This window comes from Salmo salar, chromosome ssa11 (assembly GCF_905237065.1).
Source record: "Salmo salar chromosome ssa11, Ssal_v3.1, whole genome shotgun sequence".
Taxonomy (NCBI): domain Eukaryota; kingdom Metazoa; phylum Chordata; class Actinopteri; order Salmoniformes; family Salmonidae; genus Salmo; species Salmo salar.
This window is the reverse complement of record NC_059452.1, coordinates 74219337-74240258: the sequence shown is the minus strand read 5'-3', so window position 1 is coordinate 74240258 and position 20922 is coordinate 74219337. Positions and strand designations below refer to the sequence as shown.

Genomic DNA, 20922 nt, shown 5'->3' with positions numbered 1-20922 from the left:
ACAAGTTGCACCTGTGTAATGATCATGCTGTTTAATCAGCTTCTTGATATGCCACACCTGTCAGGTGGATGGATCATCTTGGCAAAGGAGAAATGCTCACTAATAGGGACGTAAACAAATTTGGACACAACATTTGAGAGAAATAAGCTTTTTTGTGCGTATGGAACATTTCAGGGATCTTTTATTTTACCTCATGAAATCATGGGACCAACACTTTACATGTTGTGTTCATATTTTTGTTCAGTCTACATAGAATGTGTTAGATACTCTGTCTCCTGATTGGGTGTGTAAAATGTTTCCTCTCCTCTCTGAAGACCCAGTCCCAGTGAAGTGCCATCGTCCTCATCTCTATCTGTCCCTTCATTCCAGCTCTGCCGGTGATGTGAGTTTAAGGAATGGGTGTAGAGATTGTAATCACGTCATATGGTTGCCCTTCCTTTATTGAAACGTACGCTGAAGGTAAGAAACATTTACATGCATTCAAATGTCCTTTTCACCTAGTGTAACAACATTGTAATAACAGTTTAAGTAATGAATACGCAGATCCTGATCCATCTATTGCCGGTAAAACAAAAGCGCACATGTACAATGAGGTCTCTGCTATGATATAACTGGACAGGTGGCATCAAATCCACCACAATCTCCATGCTAATTCTCACCATTCCATTAGAGCACATGAAGGGGAGGAAGCCTCTTTAGACTATGGAGATGCACTCTAAGAGCGAGCCCTAACCTCTGTGTTGTAGTACACAGACCTGTGTGGATCACGAGTGCTCCTCAGCGCTGCCACTGAAGGAGCGGCTGCGGATGTGGTGCCTCAGCTGTTCGATCAACTCTGGGTTCTGATGCTGGATCTGCTGGGCAAACTGCTGACCGCTGCAAACAGAGAGAGACCAGGGGAGTTAGCATTTAGTGTTTCTCTGCTTTACTTATGTACTCATTGTGTCAGGCAGCTTGTGTTACAACTAGGGTGTAGCATCCAACATCAAATATTTCAAAGAAACTTATAAAATAATTTAAAATGTCAAGGGAAGTTCATGATAATTTAGTCCAAATGAAACCTCACTAATTCTTGATGTGTCTGATGCTTATTTAAATGTGTAATTAGAGACCTAATGTCATAAACAGAGAGTCCCTGTGTATGTTACAGTAATAGCCCTATGGTGCTGCCATACGCTTCAATCAGGCTGGAGATGTCTGACAGTCCTCCCACTCCTGCTGCTGGACCCCCCACTGCATTGGACATCATCCCTGACATACTGCCCACAGAGGGAGAGAACCCAAAAGAGTTATAAACATGTGTCACACGCCATTTTATGACAAAACCTTGAAACAAATCTCAGTACAATTGAACAGTAATTCCTACATTCTGGCTTTCTTCAAGAAATTATAACAGGATTATGAATTAGTGGGATGTAGGGTATTTTTGTATAGTAAAACATAAATCAAATTTGATTTGTCACATGCTTCGTAGACAACAGGTGTAGACTAACAGTGAAATGCTTACTTACGGGTCCTTTTCCAACAATGCAGAGTTAAAGATAAGATACACATTTTAATAAAAAATATAAATTGTGACATGAGGAATAAATACACGCTAAATAACGAATACAAATAAAGAGTAAAAATAACATGGCTATATACACTACCGTTCAAAAGTTTGGGGTAACGTAGAAATGTCCTTGTTTTTTAAAGAAGAGCAAATTTTTGGTCCATTAAAATAACATTAAATTGATCAGAAATACAGTGAAGACATTGTTAATTCTGTAAATGACTATTGAAGCTGGAAACGGCAGATTTTTTAAAATGGAATATCTACATAGGCGTACAGAGGCCCATTATCAACAACCATCACTCCTGTGTTCCAATGGCACATTGTGTTAGCTAATCTAAGTTTATCATTTTAAAAGGCAAATTGATCATTAGAAAACCCTTTTGCAATTATGTTAGCACTGCTGGAAACTGTTGTTCTGATTAACGAAGCAATAAAACTGGCCTTCTTTAGACTAGTTGAGTATCTGGAGCATCAGCATTTGTGGATTCGATTACAGGCTCAAAATGGCCAGAAACAACTAACTTTCTTCTGAAATTCATCAGTCTATTCTTGTTCTGAGAAATGAAGGCTATTCCATGCGAGAAATTGCCAAGATCTGCCTAGAAGGCCAGCATCCCGGAGTCGCCTCTTCACTGTTGCGCTGTTCTGTGAAGGGAGTAGTACACAGCGTTGTACAAGATCTTCAGTTTCTTGGCAATTTCTCGGTGGGCTGTGTCTCGATAGATTCAGTGGGGTGGCTTTCACCTATTTATTCATCCAGATCAGTGCAGATGAAGGAAACGAGATGAGGAAAGGATGCCTCACACTATTGAGCCCCAGCCCTGGGTATGCTGAAACATGCCGAACACTCACAGCTGTTGCACTTGCTGGTTCTGCATCACACTGGCGGCCTGTAAATACACACAAAGCCAATCACCATGTCACCCATTTAAATGTGTGAAAATGACAATTAATTAACAGCGTTGATGGGGAACCAGATGCATTCTCAAGTGGCATGGCTACTTAGTGCTGGTACCAATTGTATAGCTGTCTAGTAAAACTATTCATGATTCAGCCCAGCTGCTGCCATGTAGCATTGGTATGCTTATAATGACATGCACTCTCTGCCTGGTAGGCGTTCCATCAGCCACCCATTCAATCAACCAGTCATGATCAACGCCTTGAATGTCCCCAGGCCCCTTGACAATGGCATTGGTGGAATACCAGGCCAACTGTGCAAGGCATGTGGTTAATTTTAGGAAGCATTCTCCACTAGTAACCGTATCACAAACACTCATAAAAGAAGTATGAGGAATCCGTGTCTAGGATTTGTCTAGACCAGGGATGGCCTTGGCCCTGGAGGGACTGCAATGTGCGTCAGACCTGGGTCGAATATAGTATTTATTTTCTTTCAAATATTGCAGGTGCGCCTGATTTACTTTTCTGATGTCATAGAACCAATGGAATAGTCCCCAAAGTGCATACCCCCACCCCCCGCATCTGGTGCACCGTATAAGCACACCTAAAGTACATTATGGAAAACAACATCTACTTCCACCCAGGTACAGTGCATTCAGAAAGTATTCAGACCACTTGACTTTTTTCACATTATGTTATGTTTTACAGACTTATTCTAAAATGGTTTAAATTGTTGGTGTTTTTTTCATCAATCTACACACATCAGTCTTTGGTGCTACAAGCTTGGCACACCTGTATTTGGGGAGTTTCTCCCATTCTTCTCTGCAGATCCTCTCATGCTCTGTCAGGTTGAATGGGGAGCGTCGCTACACAGCAATTTTCAGGTCTCTCCAGATGTTCGATCGGGTTCAAGTCCGTGCTCTGGCTGGGCCTCTCAAGCACATTTAGAGACTTGTCCCGAAGCCATTCCTGCGTTGTCTTGGTTGTGTGCTTAGGGTCGTTGTCCTGTTGGAAGGTGAACCTTCGCCCCAGTCTGAGGTCCTGAGCGCTCTGGAGCAGGTTTTCATCAAGGATCGCTCTGTACTTTGCTCTGTTCATCTTTCCCTCGAACCTGAGTAGTCTCCCAGTCCCTGCCGCTGAAAAACATCCCCACAGCATGATGCTGCCACCACCATGCTTCACCATAGGGATGGTGCCAGGTTTCCTCCAGACGTGATGCTTAGCATTAAGGCCAAAGAGTGAAATATTGGTTTCATCAGACCAGAGAATCTTGTTTCTCATGGTCTGAGTCTCCATTAGGTGCCTTTTGGCAAACTCCAAGCAAGCTGTAATGTGCCTTTTACTGAGGAGTACGTCTGGCTACTCTTCCATAAAGGCCTGATTGGTGGAGTGCTGCAGAGAAGATTGTCCTTCTGGAAGGTTCTCTCATCTCCAATGGGAATCTCCGGAGCTCAGTCAGAGTGACCATTGGGTTCTTGGTCATCTCCCTGACAAAGGCCCTTCTCCCCCAATTGCTCAGTTTAGCAGGGCGGCCAGCTCTAGGAAGAGTCTTGGTGGTTCCAAACTTCTTCCATTTAAGAATGATGGAGGCCACCGTGTTCTTGGGGACCTTCAATGCTGCAGACATTTTTTGGTACCCTTCCTCAGATCTGTGCCTTGACACAATCCTGTCTCAGAGCTCTACGGACAATTCCTTTGACCTCGTGGCTTGGTTTTTGCTCTGACATGCACTGTCAACTGTGGGACCTTATATAGACAGATGTGTGCCTTTCCAAATCATATCCAATCAATTGAATTTACCACAGGTGGACGCCAATCAAGTTGTAGAAACATCTCAAGGATGCTCAATGGACACAGGATGCACCTGAGCTCAAAAAAAGTATAGATCTGTTTTCACTTTGTCATTATGGGGTATTGTGTGTAGTTTGATGAGAATTTGTATTTATTTAATCAATTTTAGAATAAGGCTGTAACGTAACAAAATGTGGAAAAGGGAAGGGGTCTGAATACTTTCTGAATGCACTGTACATGTTGTGTGCATGTGTTTGTTCCAGCCCAGCACTAATCATAGTCTTACCATGCTGATGAAGGCAGGGTTGTTGATGAGGCTGGCCATGTCAAATCCCAGTCCCGTAGCTATCTATAACAAGCAAACATTCAAAGGCTTCATTTTGTATTTGTTTTTATTATGAATCGCTATTAGCTGCTGCCAAGGAAGGCATGTGTGTATAGTACTTATGTTATCGTGTGTGTGTGTACGTGTGTCTGTGCTTGTGTGTGTGTGTCTCTTCACAGTCCCCATCTCTTCACACTCCATAAGCTGTATTTTTATCATTTTCTTCAATCGGATTTTACTGCTTGCATGAGTTACTTGATGTGGAATATACAGTTGAAGTCAGAAGTTTACATATACTTAGGTTGGAGTCATTAAAACTCATTTTTCAACCACTCCACAAATTTCTTGTTAACAAACTATAGTTTTGGCAAGTCAGTTAGGACATCTACTTTGTGCATGACATAAGTCATTTTTCCAACAATTGTTTACAGACAGATTATTTCACTTATAATTCACTGTTTCACAATTCCAGTGGGTCAGAAGTTTACATACACTAAGTTGACTGTGCCTTTAAACAGCTTGGAAAATTCCAGAAAATTATATCATGGCTTTAGAAGCTTCTGACAGGCTAATTGACATAATTTGAGTCAACTGGAGGTGTACCTGTGGATGTATTTCAAGGTCTACCTTCAAACTCAGTGCCTCTTTGCTTGGCATCATGGGTAAATCAAAAGAAATCAGCCAAGACCTCAGAAAACAAATTGTCGACCTCCACAAGTCTGGTTCATCCTTGGGAGCAATTTCCAAACGCCTGAAGGTACCACGTACATCAGTACAACAATAGTACGGAAGTATAAACACCATGGGACCACGCAGCCATCATACTGCTCAAGAAGGAGACGTGTTCTGTATCCTAGAGATGAACGTACTTTGGTGCGAAAAGTGCAAATCAATCCCAGAACAACAGAAAAAGACCTTGTGAAGATGCTGGAGGAAACAGGTACAAAAGTATCTATATCCTCTTTGGATATAGCAAGCACCAATTCCCCCCCCCGCCGCCTCACTCTTCCCCTTACACTCAGGCTCTGTTATCTCAGGTCGTAAATTCCATGAGGAGACTCCCTTCCCCCCCGGCCATGCAGTATAGAGAGAGGGTTCACAGTAGAACAAAGGCACTTCTTCTACCTCACAGAACTTGAGAACTGAACAATATCCATGTTTTGGAGAATGTGTAAACGGTCGGTGGAGAATCCAGCTACGACCGGTCCATTTTGTCTAATGTTTGTGACCTCATGAGACAATACAGCCACATTACCATAACTCTGTTTATAATAGAGTCTCCGTTATGTGATTTGCATCTAATTATTGTATAAAATGAATGAGAAAAGATTAAACTATTTGTAAAATTATGTAATGTGATTTTAAACTGTTTAATGAAAGAGAATCCAATTCCCTTTAAAGTTAACTAAGTCCTTGGCCCGCCCCATGAGCACAGACATTAATCTGGCGTCATGGGAAAGCCTTTCTGCTGTTCCAAATAAAACCCCCACCAAGAGAAATTCCCTTCAGACCAAGCGTACCTCGATTACCGAGAGGGCTAAGGTTTGAGTAGAGACCATGCATTCCTCGGTTGTTGAATTCCTAACCAAACCACGTGGAGCATTGGCTACATGGAAATAGTTCAACTCTGAGACTATCGATACCGACAGAATAAGAGCAAATCTTCTATACTAATTACTAGTCTGTAGCTAGAATTTATGTTGACCTGGAATGTGAAGACCGACAACCGCCGAAACATCTATTCTATAAGAACATTTCTGAATGTTCCTCTGAAGTATCCATTCTAACCAAAGACTCCAGGGATGCAGAGAGAATCTCAAATGAACTTTCCAACAGAAAGACGGACGATTCCAACAGAGATCATGACGACACACTGAGCGTAAATATGTATACTGATTGCAAATATTCCCGAATGAGTGAGCATTCATGTGCAAAGGATTAGCATTTCAATTATTATAATTATCAACTGTGTAGTGTCTTTTGTCTTTCCCAGCCTTCTCAGCCACACCCACTTCCCCTTTTGTCCACCAAGCCGCCATATCGGTTTAGCCACTAGGGAACATTCCCTATCACTTCCTTGTAACCATCTACTGTTTGTTTGTGCATTTCTGTGATTATTTAGTTAGTTAGTAAAGACAATTGATGTTTGGATGATTTATAGTAAAGACTGGGTTCGTGCAGATAACCAAGGATTTACGACGTTCGGAATGAGACATTGTTAGGTAAAGAATGATTCATTAGTTAGAAGACTAATTGATCAATATTAAAATATCTGAAAAGTTATTGTCATAATTACAGCCATGTTGAAGAGACCAAACTGCAGCAGGTGAAATGTAGATACTCATCTTTTTAATGTATAAGAGCAAAGTATCCACGGGAAAAACAAAAATGGCTAACAGGCTACGTACATACCAAAGACTAGCAGTGTTAGCACAACCACCCACAACCCCAAGTGACAAACATACTCCTAATTATATGACTCCCAATCAGGAACAACGATAACCAGCTGTCCCTGATCGGGAGCCACACAGACCCACATAGAAATACAACACCCAGAACACACATACACAGACATACTCTGCCACGTCCTGACCAAAACTACACAACAACACCCTCTGCTGGTCAGGACGTGACAGTTATATTAAGAAAATTATAACTTTGTAATCTGAAGATTTTCCTTGGTGCCCCAACTTCCTCGTTAATTACATTTACATGATTAGTTTAATTAAGTAATAATAATTACAGAGAATTGATTTGATAAAATAAGTCTTCATTTTAATAATGATGCCAAAGACACGACACCACAGTAAAACGAGTCCTATATCGACATAACCTGAAAGGCCGCTCAGCAAGGAAGAAGCCACTGCTACAAAACCGCCATAAAAAAGCCAGACTACGGTTTGCAACTGCACATGGGGACAAAGATCGTACTTTTTGGAGAAATGTCCTCTGGTCTGATGAAACAAAAATAGAACTGTTTGGCCATAATGACCATCGTTATGTTTGGAGGAAAAAGGGGCATGCTTGCAAGTCGAAGAACACCATCCCAACCGTGAAGAACGGGGGTGGCAGCATCATGTTGTTGGGGTGCTTTGCTGCAGGAGGGACTGGTGCACTTCACAAAACAGATGGCATCATGAGGAAGTAAAATTATGTGGATATATTGAAGCAACATCTCAAGACATCAGTCAGGAAGTTAAAGCTTGGTCGCAAATGGGTCTTCCAAATGGACAATGACCCCAAGCATACTTCCAAAGTTGTGGCAAAATGGCAACAAAGTCAAGGTATTGGAGAGGTCATCACAAAGCCCTGACCTTAATCCTATAGAAAATGTGTGGGCAGAACTGAAAAAGTGTGTGCAAGCAAGGAGGCCTACAAACCTCCTTCAGTTACACCAGCTCTGTCAGGAGGAATGGGCCAACATTCACCCAACTTATTGTGGGAAGCTTGTGGAAGGCTACCTGAAATGTTTGACCCAAGTTAAACAATTTAAAGGCAGTGTTATCAAATACTAATTGAGTGTATGTAAACTTCTGACCCACTGGGAATGTGATGAAAGAAATAAAAGCTGAAATAAATCATTCTCTCTACTATTATTCTGACATTTCACATTCTTAAAATAAAGTGGTGATCCTAATTGACCTAAGACAGGGAATTTTTACTAGTATAAATTGTCAGGAGTGGTGAAAAACTGTGTTTAAATGTATTTGGCTAAGGTGTATGTAAACCTCCGACTTCAACTGTATATTTGAGATTCTTCAAATAGCCACCCTTTGCCTTGATGACAGCTTTGCACACTCTTGGCATTCTCTCAACCAGCTTCACCTGGAATGCTTTTCTAACAGTCTTGAAGGAGTTCCCACATATTCTAAGCGCTTGTTGGCTGCTATTCCTTCACTCTGCGGTCTGACTCATCCCAAACCATCTCAATTTGGTTGAGGTCGGGGAATTGTGGAGGGCAGGTCATCTGATGCAGCACTCCATTACTCTCCTTCTTGGTAAAATAGCACTTACACAGGCTGGAGGTGTGTTGGGTCATTGTCCTGTTGAAAAACAAATGATAGTCCCACTAAGCCCAAACCAGATGGGATGGCGTATCGCTGCAGAATGCTGTAGTCGCAATGCTGCTTAAGTGTGCCTTGAATTCTAAATAAATCAAAGACAGTGTCACCAGCAAAGCACCCCCACACCATAACACCTCCTCCTCCATGCTTTACGGTGGGAAATACACATACGGAGATCATCCGTTCACCCACACTGCGTCTCACAAACACACAGTGGTTGGAACCAAAAATCTCAAATTTGAACTCAAATTTCCACCGGTCTAATGTCCATTGCTTGTGTTTCTTGGCCCAAGCAAGTCTCTTCTTTTATTGGTGCCCTTTAATAGTGTTTTCTTTGCAGCAATTTGACCATGATGGCCTGATTCACACAGTCTCCTCTGAACAGTTGATGTTGCAATGTCTGTTAATTGAACTCTGTGAAGCATTTATTTGGGCTGCAATTTCTGAGGCTGGTAACTCTAATGAACTTATCCTTTGCAACAGACGTAACTCTGGGTCTTCCATTCCTGTGGTGGTCCTCATGAGAGCCAGTTTCATCATAGCGATTGCACTTGAAGAAACTTTAAAAGCTCTTGAAATGTTCCATATTGACTGACCTTCATGTCTTAAAGTAAGGATGGACTGTCATTTCTCTTTGCTTATTTGAGCTGTTCTTGGACTTGGTATTTTACCAAATAGGGCTATCTTCTGTATACCCCCCACCCCACCTTGTCACAACACAACTGATTGGCTCAAACACATTAAGAAGGAAAGAAATTCCACAAATTAACGTTTAAGAGGCACACCTGTTAATTGAAATGGATTCCAGGTGACTACTTCATGAAGCTGGTTGAGAGAATGTCATGAGTGTGCAAAGCTGTCATCAAGGCTAAGGGTGGCTATTTGAAGAATCTAAAATCTAAAATATATTTTGATTTGTTTAACACTTTTTTCGTTACCACATGATTCCATATGTGTTATTTCATAGTTTTGATGTCTTCACTATTATTCTACAATGTAGAAAATAGTAAAAATAAAGAAAAACCCTTGAATGAGTAGGTGTTATAAAACTTTTGACCAGTAGTTTAGTACTGTGCGCCTCCCATAGTCTGTTCTGGACTTGGGGAATGTGAAGAGACCTCTGGCGTCTTGTGGGGTATGCATGTGTGTGAGCTGTGTGCTAGTAGTTTAAACAGACAGCTCGGAGCATTCAATATGTCAATACTTCTCACAAATACAAGTAGTGATGAAGTCAATCTCTCCTCTATTTTGAGCCAGTGTACACATAGCTCTCCATGTACTTAAGGGCCAGCTGTGCTGCCCTGTTCTGGGCCAATTGTAATTTTCCTAAGTCCCTCTTTGTGGCACCTGACCACACGACTTGATAGTAGTCCAGGTGCGACAAAACTAGGGCCTGTAGGACCTGCCTTGTTCATAGCGTTGTTAAGAAGGCAGAGCAATGCTTTATTATGGACAGACCTCTCCCCATGTTAGCTACTGTTGCATCAATATGTTTTGACCATGACAGTGTCATGACGTTGGCCTGTGGGTAAGGTTTATGACCCCCCCCCCCATAAATACCTTTCTCCCTTCCCCTCTCTGAGTCTACTGAAGGACTTGAATAGCCTGTGTTAAATATAGAGAGTCTGGGAACATCAAACAAATGGGGAAAAGGAACCATATTTTGTTAATAAAACCAGTTGGAAATATGCTTGATAACGTAATGAGTATGGATTTCATTTCAGTTGTCATCTGAGACATTATGATTGATGACAGGACGACATAAACTGTACCTGGGAAAGTATACACCCTCTAGTTATCAGAGTCACATGGAATTGTTATGCAATTGAAATGTTTGATATGGAAAATGTTTGTTAGGAGATTAAATGTAATTTTAGCTTCCAAACGAGAGAATTGGGTTTTCATAAGGAAAGTGCCCTGCTCGATCAGTGGCCCAACCCTGTGAAGAGACAGGGGTTATAAACGATGAAACACCTCCCTCCCCCTCTCCACTATATAAGCCTTTGACGAAAAGATAACCAGGGGTTCCAGTACGGGAGGTCTGCAGCCTCTACGTTAGAAGGACACACATGTCAAGTACAGAACTAAGCCAACCTCGGCGTGAGCTCTGGTATGAACTGGTATGAACTTTGAGCTTATTCACTACAGAAGTGCTACTTCCTAGCCGTTGAGTTAGCAGCGGCCGCTGTAACCTGGGCTAGGAAAGGACGGACGACGGATCCAGTCTAGCAGACGGACGAAGATACCACCACGTATCCAATTTACCACCAGAGACATTCTTGCGAGGACAGGAAGGTCTGTTGGCCAACCCGGCCAGCATCTACGACCAATCTACCGAAGCGCAGCTCAGAGTAAATATTTATTGCATTTTCCTTTTTCCAAATGGGCGGTAATTTAGAATGCATAAGATAATGTATTTACGATAGCATAGCTGCTGTTTCTGTGTTCCTAAATCTTCCCGCTCTTTCATTCAAGCCCAACCCCCTTTCCTTTGTGTAACCAGCTTTCATACAGGTTCCGTCCACCAGGACGTTTTCTGTATGACATCATTGTATTCTGTGTATTTGTAATTCTGTGTGATTAGTTAGGTATTTAGTAAATAAATAATTAAACCCAATTTTGTATTGCTGATTCAACTTGTTAGCCAGGGTTCGTGAAGATAACCAAGAATTTACAACTTTCATTATGAGACTGAAAATAAAACAAGGGTTAACCTGTTAGGGCTAGGGGGCAGTAATGTCACGGCTGGATAAAAAAACATACCCGATTTAATCTGGTTACCACTCCTACCCAGTAACTAGAATATGCATATACTTATTACATATGGATAGAAAACACCCTACATTTTCTAAAACTGTTTGAATGGTGTCTGTGAGTATAACAGAACTCATTTGGCAGGCAAAACCCTGAGACATTTTCTGACAGGAAGTGGATACCTGATGTGTTGTATTGCCTTTAAACCTATCCCATTGAAAAACACAGGGGCTGAGGAATATTTTGGCACTTCCTATTGCTTCCACTAGATGTCACCAGCCTTTACAAAGTGTTTTGAGTCTTCTGGAGGGAGATCTGACCGAACAAGAGCCATGGAACGATGATGTCCCATTAGACTCTTGGCACGCGAGTTCATGTTGGGTACCCTCGTTCCAATACGTTATAAAAGAGTATGCATTCGTCCACCTTGAATATTATTCATGTTCTGGTTAAAAAAGGCCCTAATGATTTATGCTATACAACGTTTGACATGTTTGAACGAACGTAAATATATTTTTTCCCCTCGTTCATGACGAGAAGTCCGGCTGGCTTAGATCATGTGCTAACAAGACGGAGATTTTTGGACATAAATGATGAGCTTTTTTGAACAAAACTACATTCGTTATGGACCTGTGATACCTGGAAGTGACATCTGATGAAGAGAATCAAAGGTAATGGATTATTTACATAGTATTTTCGATTTTAGATCTCCCCAACATGACGTCTAGTCTGTATCGCAACGCGTATTTTTCTGGGCGCAGTGCTCAGATTATTGCAAAGTGTGATTTCCCAGTAAGGTTATTTTTAAATCTGGCAAGTTGATTGCGTTCAAGAGATGTAAATCTATAATTCTTTAAATGACAATATAATATTTTACCAATGTTTTCTAATTTTAATTATTTAATTTGTGACGCTGACTTGACTGCCGGTTATTGGAGGGAAACGATTTCCTCAACATCAATGCCATAGTAAAACGCTGTTTTTGGATATAAATATGAACTTGATAGAACTAAAAATGCATGCATTGTCTAACATAATGTCCTAGGAGTGTCATCTGATGGAGATTGTAAAAGGTTAGTGCATCATTTTAGCTGGTTTTATGGTTTTGGTTACCCTGTCTTTGAATTGACAAAACATTACACACAACTCTTGTAAATGTACTGTCCTAACATATTCTAAATTTATGCTTTCGCCGTAAAACCTTTTTGAAATCGTAAAACGTGGTTAGATTAAGGAGATGTTTATCTTTCAAAGGGTGTAAAATAGTTGTAAAATGTTTGAAAAATTTGAATTTTGACATTTATTTGGATTCAAATTTGCCGCTCTTGAAATGCACCTGCTGTTGATGGAGTGCACCACGGGTGGCACGCTAGTGTCCCACCTAGCCCATAGAGGTTAATATTGACTGCTATCGATGTAAAATATTACAAAGTATTTTAAGAGTTTATTCGGAAGATAACAGCTCTATAAACGTTCTTCCGTGGTGCCCCGACTTTCTAGTTAATTACATTTACATGATTAGCTTAATCAGGTAATATTAATTACAGAGAAATCATTTTATAAGTTAGCATGTCATATCACTTAATCCGGCATAACCAAAGACACGACAACAGTTTACATTCTTGGGTTAATCCAAGCAGTTTAGTCTCCTCAATGTGCTCAATTTCCACATTATTCATTACAAGACTTAGTTGAGGTTTTGGGTTTAGTGAATAATTTGTCCCAAATACAATGCTTTTAGTTATTTATTGCCACTCATTCTGAAACTGTCTGCAGCTCTTTGTTAAGTGTTGCTTGCAGTGATTTCACTTGCTGTGGTAGCTGACGTGTATAGTGTTGAGTCATCAGCATTCATAGACACACAGGCTTTACTCAGAGCCAGTGGCAGGTCATTAGTAAAGACTGAAAAAATGAAGGGGCCTAGACAGCTGCCCTGGGGAATGCCTCACTAAACCTGGATTATGTTGGAGAGGCTTCCATTAAAGAACACCCTCTGTGTTCTGTTAGAGAGGTAACTCTCGATCCACAATATAGCAGGGGATCTAAAGTCAAGAAGTCATTATGATCGATAATGTCAGAGGCTGCACTGAAGTCTAACAAAACAGCTTCCACATTATTTGTAACATCAATTTCTCTCAGCCAATCATCAGTAATTTGTGTAAGTGCTGTACACGTTGAATGCCCTTTGCTATAAGCCTGCTGAAAATCTGTTGTTAATTTGTTTACTGTGAAATAGCATTGTATCTGGTCAAACACAATTTTTTCAAAAAGTTTACTAAGGCTTGGTAAAAGGCTGATAGGTTGGCTGTTTGAACCAGTAAAGGGTGCTTTGCTATTCTTGTGTAGCGAAATGACTTTTGCTTCCCTCCAGGCCTGAGGGCACACACTTTCCTGTAGGTTTAGATTGAAGAGAGGGCAAATAGGAGTGGCAAATCGTCCGCTATCATCTTCAGTCATTTTCCATCCAAGTTGTCAGACCCAGGTGGCTTGTCATTGTTGATAGACAACAAAATTACAATGCTTGTCTTTCATAATTTGGTCATTTAGGTTCAGAATTGGTTGTTGGCATGTCATGCCTATGTTTGCCAATTAAAAAATCATTAAAGAAGCTGGCAATACCAGTGGGTTTTGTGATGAATGAGCCATCTGATTCAATGAATGATGGAGCCAAGTTTTCCTTTTTGCTTAAAATTTAATTTAAGGTGCTCCAACGCGTTTGACTATCATTCTTTATGTAATTTATCTTTGTTTCATAGTACAGTTTGACGCTGAATCGGAAAAGATAAATCCGTCTGTAGGTTCAGTATGATATCATTTTGTACCACTGCTAAAAGCAGGAATATTAAATGTGTCTGATAAAGCTGTTGACACAATTGGGATATCTTGACACACTTAAATACCCGTGGGATATAAGATACACATTTAATAGTACATGAAGAACTCTAGTGAGAATTGTGTTCACATGTAAATAAAGTGTCCATTATTGGAGCTGTAGTGACAGTATTTGTAGGGGAGTAATGATATATTATTACATGTGTTAACAGTGTTTTTGCTTAGATTGACCTTCAGACATCAAATCACACAAGGAGGTAAAACAGCACTACTTACAGGACTGACTGCCTCTTTTTGCTTTTGCTCAGCAATCTTCAGGTTGGATTTGTAGGTGTCGTTCTCTGGATCTAACACCAGAGCTTTCTTAAAGTAGGAGATGGCCTCTGGGAACTTATTCATAGCAGTAAATGCCAATCTAGAGACACACAGGGAATAAGAGACATTGGAGAAGTGCAGTAAATTTAACTCCATAGCAAAACAATAGCTATTTTCAAGCCAAATTCTTGCATTATCACCAGATACTGCTATTGCTCTATAAACAAAGTTCCAAAAAGCAATGCCATATTCCTCAAAAGATACATGACTACACATTGTAAACAACATTTCCACTACTCTCCCATGTCTAACTCACCCCATTCTCCCATAGGCTTTACTGTAGCTGGGGTCGATCCCTATGGCCCTCTCACAGTCCCCCGTTGCTTCTGTGTAGTTACCCAGTCTACTGTGGGCTGCAGCCCTGCGGTGATGACAACAGCAGCAACAGCCAGACACACAACCAGATGCTCAGGTTCATTTATTTGCACTCAGATCAATAAGGCAGTGTCATGACGTTGCCCTCTTTGGGTACAGCGAGCACCATCTCCCTCTTTATACCCCCTTCACCAGGCTCTGTAAGAGAGGTCGTAAATTCCTATGAGGAGACCCTCTCCTCATGGCCACAGTATAGAGAGAGAGTGAGTTTTCATAGAGAGGACAAAGGAATTTCTTCCATCTCACAGAACTGGAGAACCAAACGACATTTATGTTCTGGAGAAGGTATAAAAGATCGGTGAAGAATCCAGCTACGAACTGGTCCGTTTGGTACAATTTTGTGAAACTCATGAGAGACAATACCGCCACATTACCATAACCATGTTTATAGAAGAGTCTCAGGTATGAGACTTACATCTAATGGTTGTATAAAATGAATGAATAAGGGTGAAACTGTTTATGAAATTGTGTAATGTGATTTTGGACTGTTTAATGAAGGAAACTCCAATTCTCTTTGCAGTTTAACTAAATCAGAGGACCGTTCATGAGCACAGTTATGGTCTGGCGTCATGTGACAGGCCCTTTTCTGCTCTTCCAAATAAAACCCCCAACTGGGTTTTCCCACTTCAGACCAGCTTACCTCGATAACGAGAGGGCCAAGGTTTGAGAGGAGACCAGCTTACCTCAATAACGAGAGGGCCAAGGTTTGCAGACCATGCATTTCTCTGGCTGAACTTTTAACCATACCACGTGGTTAAACTCTTAGACTATCGATACCGACAGAATAAGAACAAGTCTTTGATATTAATTACTAGTCTGCAGCTAGGAATTTGGTATCATTGAACACGAAGACCGACAACCGCCGAAACAGCTATTCTATAACGACATGAATGAATGTTACTCTGAACTATCCACTCTAACCACGACAGAGAGAGAGAGAGAGAGAGAGAGAGAGAGGGCGGACAGACTTTCCAACAGAAACAAACTTTTCAACAGAGATCCCGACGACACACTGAGCGTAAATATATATATTGATTGCAATTGTTCCCGAATGAGTGAGCGTTCATGTGCAAAGGGTTAGCATTTCAATTGTTATAATTATCAACTCTGTAGTGCCTTCTCAGCTGACCCCCACTCCCCTTTTGTCTAACAAGCCGCCATGCCGGTTTAGCCCACTTGGGCACATTCTCCTATCATTTCCTTGTAAACATATCTACTGTTTGTTATGCATTTCTGTGAATTACTTAGTTAGTAAATGAATGATTTTAAGACAATTGATGTATGGATGACTCATAGTGAAGACTGGGTTCGTGCAGATAACCAACAATTTACGACGTTTGGAATGAGACTAACGTGAGGTAAATAATAATTCATTAATTCGAAGACTAATTGATCAGATATTAAATTATCTGAAAGTTATATTAGGAAAATTATAACTTTGTAATCTGAATATTTTCCTTGGTGCCCTGACTTCCTAGTTAATTACAGTTACATGATTAATCAGTTTAATCGCGTAATAATAATTACAGAGAGTTATTTGATAAATAGGTCTTCAGTTTTAATGATGCCAAAGACACGACAGCAGGCACATGCAAAGGCTGCAGCAGCTGTGTGCCTGCCTAGTAGTCTGGTTCACCAGATGTGTATGACACTATGTCTTTCAGCTCAGACAGTACTGTAACTGTATTATCTATGTATAGTACAAGCATAACATGAGTTATTGTCACAGTTTTACAAAATAATTACCAATATAGTTGGTATAAAAACACAATAGATACAGACATAATTTAGGTGTTATGTTATATATTTCTCATTTGAATACAGTGTTAATACTTCTCCATTTCAGAAGCGGTTGTGTGTACCTGTTACAGTAGTAGACAGCGTTTCGGAGGTCCAGATTGATGGCTTTTGAGTAGCATTCCACCGCACAGCTGTAGTTCTCCTCTTTCATGTGATTATTCCCTGAAAATGAAATGTCGTTTTATTTCAAACTGATGATCAGGTCACGTCTACTGACAGACTTTACGACAACATTACAAAACATTGTCAATCTGAAGGAAAACGGAAGTGCACTTAAACTGAGTTTGCACTCATCCAAAGTGTATTTTTCATAAGTCTACACTACATATTAAAACAGTGCCAGGTACCTTCATTCTTCAGTTGTTCTGCCCTCTCTGTGTCTTCTGGTGATGGGGACGTCTCTGGTGGCTCCGGGTTATTCTGATCATTCTGAGGAAAATACAATGACAGATAAAGTAAAATATCAATAAAGCCTAATATACATTATACATTATTGTAGTTTACTGATTGTGAGGTTATTGATTTGAGAATGATTGATGAACTGCACACAGACAGGTTAATGTTGTAGTTAAGGTAAAAGAGTTTGAAATAAGGTAGAGAATCAGAGAGTAACCCCACCTTGAGGAGAGAATTGAGGAATATTTCAGTGAGAGGTTGTGGTGCTGCGAGATGACAGTCACTGGAGTTGATCTTGAAGGTGGTCTCCAAACATTGTATTGCAACTACAAGGGAAAAAATGGTGTTGTAATAACACAATAGTCAACACTGAGCTGTTTATATTATTGTTATACAGGTAACTGCCGAAATAAAGGAAACACTTGCGTAAATGAAGGATGCAAAGTATATTGAAAGCAGGTGCTTCCACACAGGTATGGTTCTTGAGTTAATTAAGCAATTAACATCCCATCCCATGATTAGGGTCATGTATAAAAATGCCCAGTTGCCCATTATTGTGGCTACCATGGCTAGAAGAGATCTCAGTGACTTTGAAAGAGAGGTCTCAAAGGAGCATAGGGTGTTTTAAAGTTGTTGTTGTGTGTGTTTGTCTCAATCACCAGATCTTAACCCAATGAAATACTTATGGGAGATTCTGGAGTGGTGGCTGAGATAGCGTTTTCTACCACCATCAACAAAACAATAACCTGTATAACAATAATATAAACAGCTCAGTTTCTTGTGGAAGAATGGTGTCGCATCCCTCCAAGCGAGTTCTAGACACTTGTAGCATCTATGCCAATGCATATTGAAGCTGTTCTGGTGGCTCGTCTTGGCCCAACACCCTATTATGACAATTTATGTAGGTGTTTCTTTTATTTTGGCAGTTATCTGTGGGTGTATTTGATAAGAAGACATAGTGCACATGTTATTGTAGTCCAACCACAACTCCCTGAATTGGAGAGAGCAGGGTACAGTATTTTCATAAACGGACAGTGATCCTACGCTGATCTACCTTCGAGGCTTTCCTGCTCATCGGAATTCAAAGCACCACAGTGAGTTTGATCTCGCAGGAACTGCACAATAGAGAATGCCAAGCGCTTCTCCACAGCCATTTTCGCTGCAAAAAAAATAATATAGCATTTAGGGATACATAGAATAGAATCCCACACAGTGAGAGGCTGTAGAGTTCATTCAAACTAGAATAAGCGTCACGAATGGTTGTTTTATGACAGTTCTATTTTTACTGGACTCCCTTACGGTAAGATTAGCTCAAGTCATTGTAATGTGGTACATTGGAGCCAAGTTGTTAATACATTGCACCAAATACAATACATTACTGCCTGTGGTAAAATGCAGGTCTGTTTCCAAGACAACTCAAGAGGAAAGTTGAGTGTGTGTATAAGCCATTCTGTATGAGTAAGGGAAAGGGGGATACCTAGTCAGTTGTACAACTGAAATGTGTCTTACAGTTCAGTAATCATGCATTCTTCAGATTATTCAACATAATTCAGATTTCAATGTGATACACATTTGTAGCGAGGGGATTTGGTAGTCTTTTCATGTCTATTGTCTACTAATTTTAATTTTGGATGGTGAAACATATTTACAATACTAATACTGAGGATCTTGCATTACTGTACAGTAGTACTGCATAAACATCAAGCACAACCAGGTGTGCCATTATAAATAATCCATAACCTACGCAACAGGGAACCCATGTTTTCCCATATTATTAGATATGAGGATATGGGATATTACTTGACATTGCATTGAAATAAATTATGACACAATCAATGTTTGGAATGGCATAATACAAACATACATTTTAATGAATTATCTCTATTATATCGTTGACAGTTTTGCAACCATGCATAATTGTAAAAACCTAAAATGTATAATCATGCTTGTTTGACATTTCAAAGCAAGGCAACTCTAGCGCTCTGTTCTGTTGACATCAACCTCATAACAAAAGATGTAGTGATGACGCGATGGGATGATGCGGTGTAGCTACTAATGCCAGTAGGGATTTGAGATTTTCATCCCATGTCAACCTAATGCATCCTTATCTAAAGTAAATAGCTGTCTATGATGACAGACATATATTGATTATTTACATAGCGTGTCCAAATACATGATCTTCCCTGATCATCACCGACAGTGCGCCTCTCTACCAGTCTGCAACCTATAATGGCAGAGCATCGCTATAATAAAGCTGTCTATACAAGGGAGAAAAACAAAGCCAGCTCCACTGCTCATTCCTATCCTTCTAAATACAGTACTGTAACATTGTAAATAACAACATTGAGTCAAGGGATGCTATTCGACGACCCCGCCCAGTGCGCCCACCTACCTGAGATAGTTTGCAGCTGTCCCTGCTATTGCGTCATGAGAACTTCTATCAGATTGATCGCATCTCTGGCGCCTGCGCATTTACAACGGAAGTAAACCGATTCAGTAGCACTACTGGAGCTGTGAAGAGGAGAGTTGAATAAGAGAGGGTTTTCCGAATTGCATGTAGAAAACCGTTTGAACTTGCTGCTATCATGTTTTCGATACGAATTGTAGTGTGTCGAACGCTGTGCAAGTAGTCTATTGTCAAAGTCGTGGTTGTGTTTGTTAATTCCACATGAATCGAGCCCCGCAGTGGAGGTGTCATAATACCCACAAAACCTAGCTGTCAAAAGGGAAAATGGTTCCAATCGTTTTTCTACTATAAATGTTTCCCTTTGGGAATATTATAAACACTTAAAATAAAGGCTGTGTTTCGTGTAGGCTTACTGTGGTGTGACAATTTGATAACCATGTAAATCTCTCTGACAAGGAGACTTTAATCAATATATTCGGCTCTATTTACTCTCATATTCGAAAATGCTAATTAGATTCAAAGTAGACATCATGCAAGACTACAAATCCCTGCAAGCTTCTGCACGTCATCTCTAGCTGACGTCTTTGCTAACAGGTATTGTGTCAATTTAAAATTTGCACAAGACAGTTCACAGAATTGTACTGTTAAAGAAATTTAGGCAATATATTAAACACTAAATTTAGCTAACAGACAGTTAATCCAGAGATTCTTCCCTTCGCCTCGATTCAGCAGTCTCGTCCAGATCATCATGGAATTTGTAGTTCTTTATGATAACCACATAATCAGCTAATTAGCATTTCATTTTGGGAGGGGTAAATACAGGCGAATATATTGATAAAAATCACCTTGGCCTAGAGAGATTTACACGGTTATGAAAACATCACTCCAGTGTAAGCCAACACGAAACACAGCCCTTATTTTGAGTGTTTCTAAATTGCCCGATGGGAAAAATTAATGGTGTAAAAATTATTGAAACCATTTCCTTGTTTGACTGCTAGGTTTTATGGGTATTATGATACTGTGGTACTCTATTTTTGTGAACCTTATGTGGCCTTAGTAACAAACTTGTATGCCATCTGTAAATATGAATAAAATGGTTAAATTATGAGCCAAGGTGGTTTAGCCTTGGAAAAAGGTAGGAAACTTCCCGCTAGCCATGATTGGCTGAGATAATGGATGGGCTGGACATGCCAAGAGATGAGTTCGGATTGATCTGCCATGTAGCTCGCTTCTGTCTATAACATGAGCTGGTCATTATGTGTAGGTAATCCTTTCTAACACTGCATTTTTGAAAGATATCAAGTAGTAGAACTGCAAAAGTGTTGCTTTCCACTTTCTGGAGGACCGAGTT

At 40.4% G+C, this 20922-nt stretch overlaps 1 protein-coding gene across 4 annotated transcripts; it reads right to left on the bottom strand.

Annotated features, from left to right (window-relative positions):
- Positions 1-19861, bottom strand: LOC106563142 (small glutamine-rich tetratricopeptide repeat-containing protein beta). Of its 4 annotated transcripts, none has more exons than XM_045689928.1 (12): positions 19557-19861; positions 18219-18323; positions 17387-17490; positions 17116-17197; positions 16831-16930; positions 14850-14954; positions 14495-14633; positions 4530-4592; positions 2408-2445; positions 1176-1259; positions 756-876; positions 1-436 (listed from the first exon to the last, which is right to left on the bottom strand). In XM_045689928.1, exons 2-11 carry the CDS (start codon positions 18316-18318, stop codon positions 765-767), a joined length of 927 nt encoding a protein of 308 aa, XP_045545884.1. In that variant the 5' UTR covers positions 18319-18323; positions 19557-19861; the 3' UTR covers positions 1-436; positions 756-764. The 4 variants fall into 4 exon arrangements, with proteins under 4 accessions (XP_045545884.1, XP_045545885.1, XP_045545883.1 ...); XM_045689929.1 differs by having other exon boundaries at positions 1-371; XM_045689927.1 differs by having other exon boundaries at positions 415-453.
- Between the last annotated feature and the right edge of the window lie 1061 nt (positions 19862-20922).